At 52.0% G+C, this 11,783-nt stretch overlaps 1 protein-coding gene across 5 annotated transcripts in view; it reads left to right on the top strand.

Moving 5' to 3' along the window:
* The first annotated feature begins 398 nt into the window (after nt 1–398).
* EPHA2 (EPH receptor A2) overlaps nt 399–11,783 on the top strand; it is a 33,119-nt gene continuing 21,734 nt past the window's right edge. For all 5 annotated transcript variants that reach the window (XM_035118378.2, XM_035118377.2, XM_060276312.1 and 2 more), the window contains exons 1-2: nt 399–587; nt 11,224–11,291. In XM_035118378.2, coding sequence (XP_034974269.1) covers nt 497–587; nt 11,224–11,291 — 159 coding nt within the window. In that variant the 5' untranslated portion in view covers nt 399–496. The remainder of the gene's footprint in view (nt 588–11,223; nt 11,292–11,783) is intronic.

Below are 11,783 nucleotides of genomic sequence, written 5' to 3'. Positions count from 1 at the left end.
AGTGCGTACCCAGGGAGCACCTGAGCATCGCCATCCATAAGGAGACTGCACAGATAGCACCCGCCTCTGCACAGCCCAACGGAGGCTCTGCCTTTGCCTACCCCCTGGGAGCAGAAGACCATGGAGAGCGCCCGCCCCGCCAGGGAATGCGATCAGAGCCGAGTGGGGGCAAGGGGCACCAGGGACCCTTTACGCTGCGCCCCGTCGGGCAGGATTCCGGGTCCTTCCATCCTGCGCCTGCGCCTCCTGCATCCCTCTGTCCCGGCCCGGACGGCAGCGCGGGAGCGAGGCGAGAGGCGCGCGGCCTGGTGGGAGGCGTGGCCCGCGTGACGTCAGCGTGGGCATGAATGAACAGGGCGAGAACTTTCCCACCAGCTCCCATTGAGCTTTCCGGAGCTGCGGAGGCGACACGGCTTCTGCCCAGGCGCTTCCTCGACGGCGGCAGAGAAGCGACCAGGCAGGCAGGCAGGCAGGAAAGCGCAGCTCCGGGCACAGCATGGGCAGCCTCCGTGGGGCCGGCGCCCCTCTCCTCGTCCCCCTCCTGGTCCTGCTCCAGGCGGCGCTCCAGGGCGCCCAGACCCGCGAAGGTGAGAAGCTCCTCGAGGCGCCCCCCTCCCGGCCCGGGACCCTCCTTCTCTCGCTCCCCCGACGCCGCGCTCCGACGAGCCGGCTTGAGCGCCGACGGGGAGCCGCGCCGGGGAAGGGGAAACGCGCACGGCTGCCTGCCCTTCCTGGACCCCGAGACGGAGCGGGACAGGCCGGCTTCGGGTCGCTTCTGCTAACCGGCGTGGCAAAAAAATAATGGTTTTTTTCCCGCTTTGGCGAACTCCTCTGCCTTTCCCAAAGTTGGTGCGTAGACGGTGCGGGTCCTTCTGTGCGCGTATTTTAAACTCCAGGTGCGGATTTAAATCTCTGGCGAGGAACAGGCAAGAAGAAGAGGGGCGCGCCGCGTCCGTGGGGGGGGGGGACGAAGCGAGGGGGCGGCCGGCTGGTTTGGAGAGGCGACGAGGCCGCCGCGGGGTTTCGGAGCAGCGGGGGAAAGAAACGCTTCGCACCGCACAAAGCTAATGGATGGATTTCCTTACCAAAGGGGCTGTGTAGACCCGGCACCTTGTGGTAATGGAGGAGCGTAAGTCTAGCGATGTCTAAGCAGAACCTCCCCGTTCGAAGGCTGTCTACCTGCAAGTTCTCCGTGCTGGAAAACTAGCAGTGGGAAGGGTCTGTTGTGCCTTTATACCCTGTTTGGGGGCTTCTACCTGGCTGTCCTGTTCGGGAACAGGATACGGGTGAGGTGGGCCTTGGATCGGTCTTTATCCTGTGGTCCGTCGGCCTCTTGAGATGTGCCCCGCGTTTGAGAAATGGGGCGCTGGCAACCTTTTCCCTCCACGGCTTCGAGCGCCTTAAGCAGAATGCTCAGCCCTGCGGCCTTTCGAGTCCTGAATCGCTCCTTAAACAGGCGCAAATTGTTGCAGGACATTTTTAAAATTCCTGACTTGGATCAATAGATAGATCTTTTTTTTTTTAAGAGTTGTGACTTATTCCGAGGAGTATTAGGTAATGGCTTGGGGCAGGTGCTTATTTCTGCCTTGGAAGATCAAGTAAGGTGCACATGGATGGACAGGGAAGAGGCTTGTGCCTGAAGAAGAGTTCTGTGGAACACAGAAGCTTTCATACGCCTCTGCTCCCAGCCTTTGGGAATAAGCACTTGATTTTCCCCAAATAGAAAATAGTACTGCCCACTGGCTAGAAGGCAGGAGAGCAAGGTTCCGATCCTGGGCCCTGCTTGTAACATTCAGGGAAATGCAGTGATTCACACGCCTTGCTTACACAACCGGGCTTCCACTGCTGTGGCAAGGATGGTTCATGCCAGGTTGGGCAAGGGAGGGAAATACTCTGGTTGCCACAAGAGAAGGGTGGGTCAGGGAGGGGCGCTGAATCAACACCAGGAGATGGATCACCCACAGTCTACATTTTTTTCACGGTGGTGCGGGAAGCAGGGGCGGATTTCCTCTTAGAGAGAGATTTGGGGTTGCGTGTATGGGATGCTATTTTCTGTTTCCTTTACTCTGATTTCTGCCACACTGGAAATTAGGCAAATGCTTGGTGTCTTCACGGCCTCTGTGAACAAGATCTCAGCAGCCGGAGCCCCTGCTCCAACTCTCTTACGCAGTCTGTAACTCTGAACTCCTTTTGAGCAGAATCCATAGTTGTCAAGTTCTCCCTTTTTCAAAAGGGAAATTCCCTTATGCTGAATAGGCTTCCTCGTGAGAAAAGGGAAAACTTGACAGCTATGGCCAGAATCTGGGAATTCAGGAAAATTTGAGCCTGGGACATTTGACATTTGGAACTTCAGGTTTCAAGGGGCTAATCCTTTCCAGAATCAGGCTGGTGTGTTCCTGAAGGTCTTTGAAATGTGTTGGACCCGTCTTTGGGCCTATCCTGCCCTTGACCCAGCACCACAGTGGGGGGCAAGCCAGCAGCAAAATTCCTTCCAGGTTAAGCCCTTCCGTGGAACAAGCCCAGACTTGCCCACAGGTGTGTACTTTTTCTGCCTGAAAGCCAGGATTTAAATATTTGGCCCCAGGGGATCACCCCAGAGCATATTTTCAGTGGTACGTCTTGTCTCTGGAATGTGTGGAGCCCTGTTAGTCCTTGGAGCATGTGCAGAAGGCTTTTCCTAATTTCTTTTAGTCACTACAACCTGATCTGGTATTAAAACTGGTATTAAGGGGGCTGAGCTCCTGGGAAGCCATGGGGTTAACTGCCCCTAATCTGGTGCGCTACAACTCCCAGCAGAGCTGATGGGAGCCGTAGTCCAAAACATCTGGAGTGCACCAGGTGAGGGAAGGCCGCCCTGAGAAGCAATAAGGGCTTCTGGGGCAGGGCTTGGGGATGAACCTGTGGCTTACTATCTGGATGCTGGTGGCTAGTGGTGAGGGATTGTGGGAGTTGTAGTCCAGGTACATGTGGCAGGGCACAGGATCCCCAGCCTTGGCTTATCTGACCAACCATTCCAGTCCTGGTCTTTGGATATATGTCACCCCTTTTCATGAAGGGACCACACTATTTTGCTCTCCTTCCTAAATTGTTGCCAGGGAAGGGTTGTAGCTCAGTGGCAGAGCATCTGCTTGGCATGCAGGAGGCCCCGGGGTCCTGGCAGCATCTCCAGCTAGGGCTGAGCAAAAGTCCCGGCCCGAAACCTTAGGGAGCCATTGTCCCTGTAGACAACACTGAGCTAGATGGACCAGAATTCCAACCTCCTTTAAGGTAGCTTCCTGTGTTTTCCGCAAACTCTTGTGTTTATCCCCCACCCCCACCCACCCCCGCTCCACACACACACACACACTTTTAAAAAGACCTGGCAGCTTGCAATACCTTTCTTCACACCTGGGCAGAGCGAAGTGGGAGGAAGCAGCAACAGTGATATTTAGAGCAGTACTCTGGAGAATGTTGCACAGGGTTACTTTCAGTCTCCAAAATGCAACGTTCAGAACCTAGGTGGGTGGGAGCCGTGCTCAGGGAGTCATGGGGGACTCCCTGTTTACTGGGCAGATCCCTCCTAGGCTTCACCCCCCCCCCGAGTTATTAGAGCCCAGCTGGTCATCATTGGGGAACCCAGGCAGACTCCCTGGGGAGAGGGAGAAAGAGAAGCAGTTCCTTTCGGCTTGCGCAGGGAGCACTTTGCACAAGGTATTTTCTATGCTCCCTGGTGAGCCTGCTCTTTAGTGAATGGTGAGAAGCCCCCCACCCACCCAGTTGGAACATCTAAAAAAGAAGTACAGTGTAACATGGCATGGGGTCGATGGGTGTGCGTGCGGGGGGGGGGGAATTGAATGGCATATGGCTTCAAAACCCAGCAGCATGTTGGGTCAGCTACTTGGAGCCAAATTTTGCCCATCCAGGCCCTGCTGGTTGGTACAGTGGAAGCTCGGTTTTTGAACTTAATCTGTTCCAGAAGACTGTTTGGCTTCCAAAAAGTTCGAAAACCGAGGATCAATGGACTGGCTGCAAAGTCAATGGGGGGAAAAAATGAAAAATGCAGATCAGAAGCCATCGTTCAAAAACCAGAACAGTTATTTCAAGGTTTTTGACGTTCGGGAGCCGAAGCTTTTTCCAAAACAGAGGTGTTCGGGAACCAAAGTTTGACTGTACTTGCAAAGCAGCTTGGGGGGCTCACTTGAAGTGTCCCCAGAAAAGAGGGCCCGCTGTGTCCACTCCCAAACTCAGCCGCTGACAAAGAAGAAGAGGAAAGCCAGAGTTGGCATAAGCAGCCAGCAGCCCCCAGCCAGCCACTTTGAGACGGAAGCTTTGCTGACCAGAGAAATGTGGATTATGGGTTTTGAGACACAGCCGCTCCAAGCCTTTAGCCTCAAAGGCGGCAGTAGCGCTGGCTTCAGACTCTTTTCTTTCTTTTCGCACATTCATCAGCTTCTTTTGAAAAAGCCACTGGAGTGGGGGGGGGCAGGTCTGGTGGTGGGGAGAGGCATTGGTGGTGCTGGTGCTGGAGTGAGTCAGGTTCCCCATGGAAAGGGGGGGGTCTGCCTCTTCCAAACCTGAAGAGCCCACTGGCTTGCAGGAGAAGACAGGAATGTTAATGAAGAGGCAGGATGGCCGCCTGGGCTCTAATTATGCCAGGGAGGGAGCCTAGCAGGGATCTGTCCAGTAAACAGTTCCTCTCCAGCCCTGAGCTGCTGTGTAGCCATCGCTTGTCAGTCTCTGGAGCTGGGGGGGGCAGGGACACTCTGATGGGTTCTTTTTCTCCCAATATGCCTAAAAGTAATCAGCCTTGAATGCAAAGGGTTAATTAAATCTTGGGGCAGCTCCCAGCTTTGAACTGATGGGGAGGGGGCCCCTTTTTGCCAGGTGGCAGGGATGTGTAAATTTTCGCTTCTCTTTTATGTGCCGCTAAACTGAAACAGCGAAATTTTCAACCCTACCCAGAACATTTTCTTCGGAGCCACTGGACTGCTGTCTCTCATTACCGCACTAGGACCACAGGAAGCTGCTTTAGACAGAGTCAGACCCTCGATCTGCCTCGCTTGGTATTGTCTGCACTGACTGGCAGAGGTTTCCTTCCTTCCTGGGACGCAGTAGGGTAGCCTTCCCTCTGCCACTAAGCTCTGTCCTTTCCAAAAACATTTGGTTCAGGCCTGCAGCAACCCCCTGACTTACTGTTACAGTAGGAAATTCAGCACCTCCTCTCCTCTGCTCCACCTGGACTTTCTCAAAAGCAAGAGATGCTGGAGCTGACGTTCACCTGGGGCACCTTTTGCCCTCAAACCTTCCTTGCAGAGACCCAATGTGCAGGTGCTGTTTGTGGCTCTGGGGAGCCGGGCAGGTGCACTTTGTGCATGCCCAGAGAAACGTTGACATTTTCTCGACTTGAATCCTGGCAGCCCCAGAGTCCCCCCCACCCCTGCAGTCTTAGTGGTATCATGTAGTTGGTGCTCGGTTCTTAAAGGGTGGGGTAGAGAAGGCAATTGAGGTGTAAGAGTTTTAAATGCTTTCTGTGCCTTATTGTGTTAAGGCCAGTCTGTCTGGTGGCCAGTGCCAATGGGAGCCACGGACCAAAATAGCAGGAGGGCACCAGCTTGGGCCATGCTGTTCTTGCAGATTGCGTTGTAAAGCCCAGCTCTTTAGCTTTGGGCTCTGTGTGGATCCTGTTGCGCTCCTGACTAGCAGATTCCTGTGTACCACTTGGTCATAGATCCTCTGTCATGCATAGAATTGGCGGGTGGTTTCTCTCCCTCTCTCTCTCCCCCCTTTCCCTGTTTCCATGTGGCTAAAATACAGGCAGTTAAAAAAAAAATCCACATACTAGGAAGGGAGGGGAGAGAAAAGTTTAAAATTAACTCTGGAAGCTGGTGGGAAAGAAAAGCTGTACCAGATGCTGCTTGCCTATTTATTTATTTTTATTTTAAGTGAAGAGTTCGGGGAAACCATGCAGGATGACAGGCAGGCAATTGGGGGGGGGGTTGGTTGGGGGGGGGAGGGAAGGGAAGGGAGCATTGCTTGCCCCTTTCTTTAACAATAAATCAAAAGAGCTGAATAGGTTCCGATTAGGGAAGGGTCGCCGTTTTTCCTGCTTTAAAGGGGGTTGGGAAAGGAGAGGCAGTGTGGTATAGCGGTTGAAGGGCTGGATCAGGGCTGGGGCCCCAAGTTACCTCGCAAGGTGGTTCTGAGGATAAATTGGGTGGAGGGTCTATGTACAGTGGTGTATCAGGTTACAGACGCTTCAGGTTGCAGACTCCGCTGACCCAGAAATAGTACCTCGGGTTAAGAACTCTGCTTCAGGATGAGAACAGAAATCACGCAGCGGCAGCGGTGGGAGGCCCCATTAGCTAAAGTGGTACCTCAGGTTAAGAACAGTTTCGGGTTAAGAACAGACCTCCAGAACAAATTAAGTTCTTAACCTGAGGTACCACTGTACATCACTTTGAGCTGGTTGGAGGAAGGGATAGCTATAAATGTCCTAAATAAATACGTTGTATGTGGTTATTAGTCCTTGGGGCTTTAAAATAAATAAAGTAGTAAGTAAGTAAGTTTCTGTCTTCTTTGAAGGCAGCGTACACTGAATGTCAGTTCCTGGGGGACAAAGAGGGAAGGGGGAGTCACTTTCATGCCTCGGTTGTGAGCTTCCCAGAAATGTCTGTTTGGCCACAGGATGCCGGACTAGATGGGTCCAGCAAAGCTGGCTGTGGGTAGACAAGTATTAGAAGCCTCCATTTTCAAAGGCCTGGGATAGCTTGGAAAGACATGAGACTTTTAATCTCAGGATCAAGAGTTCGAGCCCCATGTTGGGCAGAAGTTCATTGCATGGCAGGGGGTTGGACTAGATGACCTTTGTGGTCCCTTCCAACTCTGATTCTATGACCTGGTGCCTATGGCAAGAGAGGGCTGTGGTGCTCAGTGTTGGGTGCAGGGGCAGGACGGGCCTTTTGACCCTGCAGGGTAGCATTCTGGTTGAGTGGCAGAAGCAAGAAATTCCCCACCATATCAGCCCTGTAGTCAGTGTAGCGGTGCTATTCCAACACATTTTAAAATGTGCTCTGCCTGGATAGCTCAGTTGGTTAGACTAGAGCATGGTTCTGATAACGTCAAGGTTGCAGTTTGATCCCTCTGCATATTCCTGCATTGCAGGAGGTTGGACTAGATGGTTCTTGGGGTCCCTCCCAACTCTATGATTCTATGCTGTAGTTGTTCAAGTCAGGGAGGGCCAGGAACTGTTTTTGGTGCTTACTGGGAGACTCAGAAGGCTCTTTGCTGCCGCAGATTCCTGGGGATAGACACTTAGACTGCTTGCTCCTCCCTTTACTGCTGGTCCAAAGTCCGAGAATCAAACTGAGTGTCCATGAGAGCAGGGAAGGGCAACAGCCCAGGGCAAAAAGAGGCAGGCAGCTCCACCCGTCTCCCTCTCTTCAGATGCACCAGGCTAGTTTTCCATGCTGGGATATGACATTAATGAGAGGTTTAGAGCTCTGGCAACGAAACCTAGGCAGCCCATCCAAAGACTGCATCTGGAAGAGATTTGTGGGGGGAAAGAATCTCTGGAGAGCGGCAGGCGCAAGAAACCCCGAAAGGCTGGCAGGGTTTCTGTCTGCAGAGAGACAAGCGAAAGGCCCTTGCAGAGAGGAGGGCCAGGTAAAGCCGATGGGGGGGGCATAAATCAGCACCTGCTTTGTATGCGGAAAGCCCCAGGCTGAGTCCTAGTTAGACTGGAAAGGACCCTAGGGAGCTGCTGCCAGCCAGAGTAGACAGCAGTGGGCCAGAGTTCGTGAAAAAGGCAACTTCGGAAGGAAGGGACCGGACAGGACACATCTGCTTTGCTTGCAGAAGCTTCCTTGGGTCCAGTCCCTGTGAAAGGGTTTTGGACCACAGGAGCCGGGAAAGCTGCTGCCGGTCAGAGCAGACCATCCTGAGCTATGTACAGCGGCAATCTGATTTGTGATTGCAAAAGCTTCCTGAGTGCATGTTTGTTGCTTCTGCAGGGACCCCCCCCACACACACACACAAAAACACCAGGCCCTATTTGGGCCTCTGCAGGCCCTTCCTCCAGCTGAACATATTTGTGAAGACTTGGGGCTTTTGTTCAGTTGCAGGTGAAATACGGTTTCTGGACTGTGCCCAGGGATTGCTCTCTGGAGATGCCCTTGCTGCCTGGCCTTGGCCAAGCTGGCCTCCCAATCCCTGGGGCCCACCCACCTCCCTCCCTTTCTCTTGGGAGCCCTTTGCCCTTCTGTCACGGGGCCCCCACCCTGTTCCCAAACAACCAGCCTCTGCTTTACAGCCTGAGCAGGTTACTCACCACCTTCTCCCCGTCAACGGGGAAAATATAGAAGTAAACCAAGGAAGGAGCTTGACTACAAGATAAGAGCGAGATAATGGGGCTTCCGGATGTCGGATGTCCGAGGGCAGCTTCCTGCCAGGAGACTTGGCTCACAAAACTCTTGCCCAAGGAGGCACGGCCGGTGGCTATCAGGGTTTAAGAGAGCAGCGGGTGGGCAACCATCTCCATCTTTCTGCCTGCCCTGCGACGGAGTAATGAGCAGAGCAAGGGCCTTGGACACAGGCAGCTGAGCCACTCTGTTGTGCTTCTTCTGCTGAAGCAGAGCAGTCAACAAGATTTCCCACCCATGGAGAAGGCAGAGCCATGAAGCATGCAGAGAGATAACAGGCACCCTCCTCTAAGCAGCACTTTTGGACTTGCGGGAAACTTTGGGATTACTTTTATTCCCCCCCCCCCTACAGTGCTCTCCGAAGCACTCAGTTGGAGAATTACAAATCTATGAAGAACAGGCTTATCTTTGTCTAATCAAAGAGTTAAGGTGATACTGCTTGGGAGGGCTGGCTTCTGTCGATCTAGGGAGATGGCAGGATTTTTTTTTTAACGCGTTGCACAATGTTGGAGTTAGACTGGACACGAAAGCATTTATCTGAATGCTCAACTGACTGCTGTGAAAAACATGCTAGTATTAAAAACAATTAACCCGGAGAGCAGGGAGCTGTTGTTTTGCAACCCAAAACCAAAGGAAAGAGAAATAATAAATATATTATGTGTCTGCTGCAGGTAGAGGAGAATTAAGTGGCATTTATGGCCTGTTTTCTCACAGGCTCAATAATTTGATTAGTGTAACAAGCATGGCTGCAATAAAAACATGCTTTAAAACTAAGTGGATGTAAGCCCAGCTACCACCAAACTGAGCACAGCAGAGAGACCAGCTGGATGAGGTCCCACATGGATCTGCTTCTGCAATGTGTGTAGTTTTCTGAACTGAAGCTGAAGGAAAGCACCCCCCGCCTTGTACCAGACGGATGCATGACATACCTTCTCAATCAGCTCCCAAAAGGAAGAGGTTGGTGCTCTCCTTGCAGCCACAGGGCAGGGCAATGAAACTCACTTCCCTCCTTCCCCTTTGTCAGGGACAAGGTGCTGTTTTCTGGCCAACGGGGCTGCTTGAGCACCAGTGCCAGATATTTACGTATAAGCCATGGGTAGGCAAACTAAGGCCCGGGGGCTGGATGCGGCCCAATCCCCTTCTCAATCCGACCCCCGGATGGTCTGGGAATTGGCATGTTTTTACATGAGTAGAACGTGTCCTTTTATTTAAAATGCATCTCTGGGTTATTTGTGGGGCATAGGAATTTGTTCATTTCCCCTCCCCCCCAAAAAATATAGTCCCGCCCCCCACAAGGTCTGAGGGACAGTGGACCGGCCCACGGCTGAAAAAGGTTGCTGACCCCTGGTATAAGGTAAACAAGCTATAGCTTAGGGCCCCACTCTCTTGGGGGCACCAAAAAAACAACTCGGTGTACATTTCCAAAATATAAGATAAACAACAAATAAAATAAAGCCTACATACAGCAACAGTGTTTTGTGGTGTGTAGGCTCCTATGATGTAAGTAGTGGGCCCCACCTGTTAGCCTGCTCCCTAAAACATCACTGGTTTGCCCATTTCTATATATAGGGTGCCTACATTCTGCATGTGCAAATGGCTTGAGATACCTATTAGGTCCATAAATTACCACATAGCATATATTCAACACACAAGAAACAGCGACAATTTGTTGTTGCCAAAGGACAGCTGGACATATAAAGGGCCCCATTACCTTCAGTAGCTTAGGGCCTCATCAAACCTAAATCCGGCCCTGTGTAACACTAGTGGTGTGAACTACACCACCGTTCTTATTTTGGCGGCCAGGAGGGTGAAAGCTGCCGGGCCCTTCCCACAAGAGCAGTAGGTGCACCCAACAGGATAGCTCCATTTGTCCAAAGGCATGCTTTCAGCATCCATCCCTGCTGGACCATCCACTGCCCCCTTAAACTCAGGCTAGGAGCCCTGTTGGGTGGCTGGCTTAGCTGTTCAAGTTGGGACACCACAGCCACAACCAGGAGATTAAGAAACCCCTTTTGTGTTACTCAACTTGACTCAGTCTCTTTAAGCGCCCTGGGGCAAAGCTGGCCTGCTGACACAGCATAGAGTTTTGCGCACCTGGGCCTGATCTGGGTAATGAGGCAGGGCAATTGCTCCTCCTGCAGCCTGACACCCACTTTGTGCAGATGTTAAACATCAACCCTCCCCCAAAGAAGGGCAGGGACTCCCAAGCTGACTGCAGAAAGGAGCTCTTTGCTGTTCCAGATTCACCAAGTGCCTGGGGTTCTACACCGTGGTCTCCTAAGCAAGCAAACACCTGGGGGTCTGGTATTATTGGGGCTTTAACGACATGGCCAGTGGTATTAAATAAGAGCGTCCCTGTGCATGGGCAGAGTTGCTCCCTGTCACCACTGAACAGCCACAGCTAGGGTTTGGAGGCAGGGTTTTCTGGTCTGAAAGTGTTTCACCAATGCAAGTTGGGAGCATCTTCTCTGAGCACCCTGGAGGGGGGAAGCTACTTGCCCCTCTCCTTCCATCTCTCTTCCCTCTACTTCTTAATAGTTTAACGTGGCAGGATGTGCTCTCTGGGACATGCTGGGACTTCATAAACCTCACAAGGCTCTATGTGTCCAATTCAAAATTGGCATTGGAAAGCTCCACCTGTTTAGTGCGTAGTTTGGGATGCCACAACCAGGGATGTTTATACCCCTCCCAAACTCTAATTTTATAGGATCCAACAATTTTTGGGGGGGGAGTTGATCCTGTCTCCTTTGCAGAGTATGAGTATGAAGCTCTCTGTGAGGCCTCCATGCGATAACCATCTTTTTCTTCATATTCCTTTTCTCCTCAGTTGTCCTACTGGACTTTGCCAAGGCACAAGGGGATCTGGGCTGGCTTAATCATCCCTACGGCACGGGGGTAAGTCTTGTTGAGTTTCTCCTGCTTTAAGGAAACTGCTTTGTGCTCGAGGTAGATTTTCCCGCAAAACACAAGAGTACGCTGCCCTTTAAATGGTACTGCCCCCCCCCCGTCCTTAAGCTGCCTGATGGTGGGACCAGCCCCATGTCCAATGGATTTGTTCACAGGGCGGTGGGTCGCTAGCGGAACGGAAGCTTGGGTGTTGCTGATTATCTTGCATTATAAAAGGAGGAGGAAACAAGGGTAGGCATCTTGGGAGAAATAAACGCCAGGTATAATGACTTGGGAAATGTAGATTGAATTCTTGCATCCGCTTCAGATGCTCCATTCAAAGCAGAGGCAAAATGAGCATGGAAGGAAGGGAAGAATTCCTAAGCAAATTCTGCATTAAAAAAAACCACCATCCCAACAACATTTACATGGGATTAACATGAGTGGCTTTTAAAGATTTACTTTTATTTGGTTATTCATTAAATTTCTATCCCTCCCGCC

This window comes from Zootoca vivipara, chromosome 6 (assembly GCF_963506605.1).
Source record: "Zootoca vivipara chromosome 6, rZooViv1.1, whole genome shotgun sequence".
Taxonomy (NCBI): Eukaryota; Metazoa; Chordata; class Lepidosauria; order Squamata; family Lacertidae; genus Zootoca; species Zootoca vivipara.
This window is presented reverse-complemented; position numbering and strand designations above follow the sequence as displayed.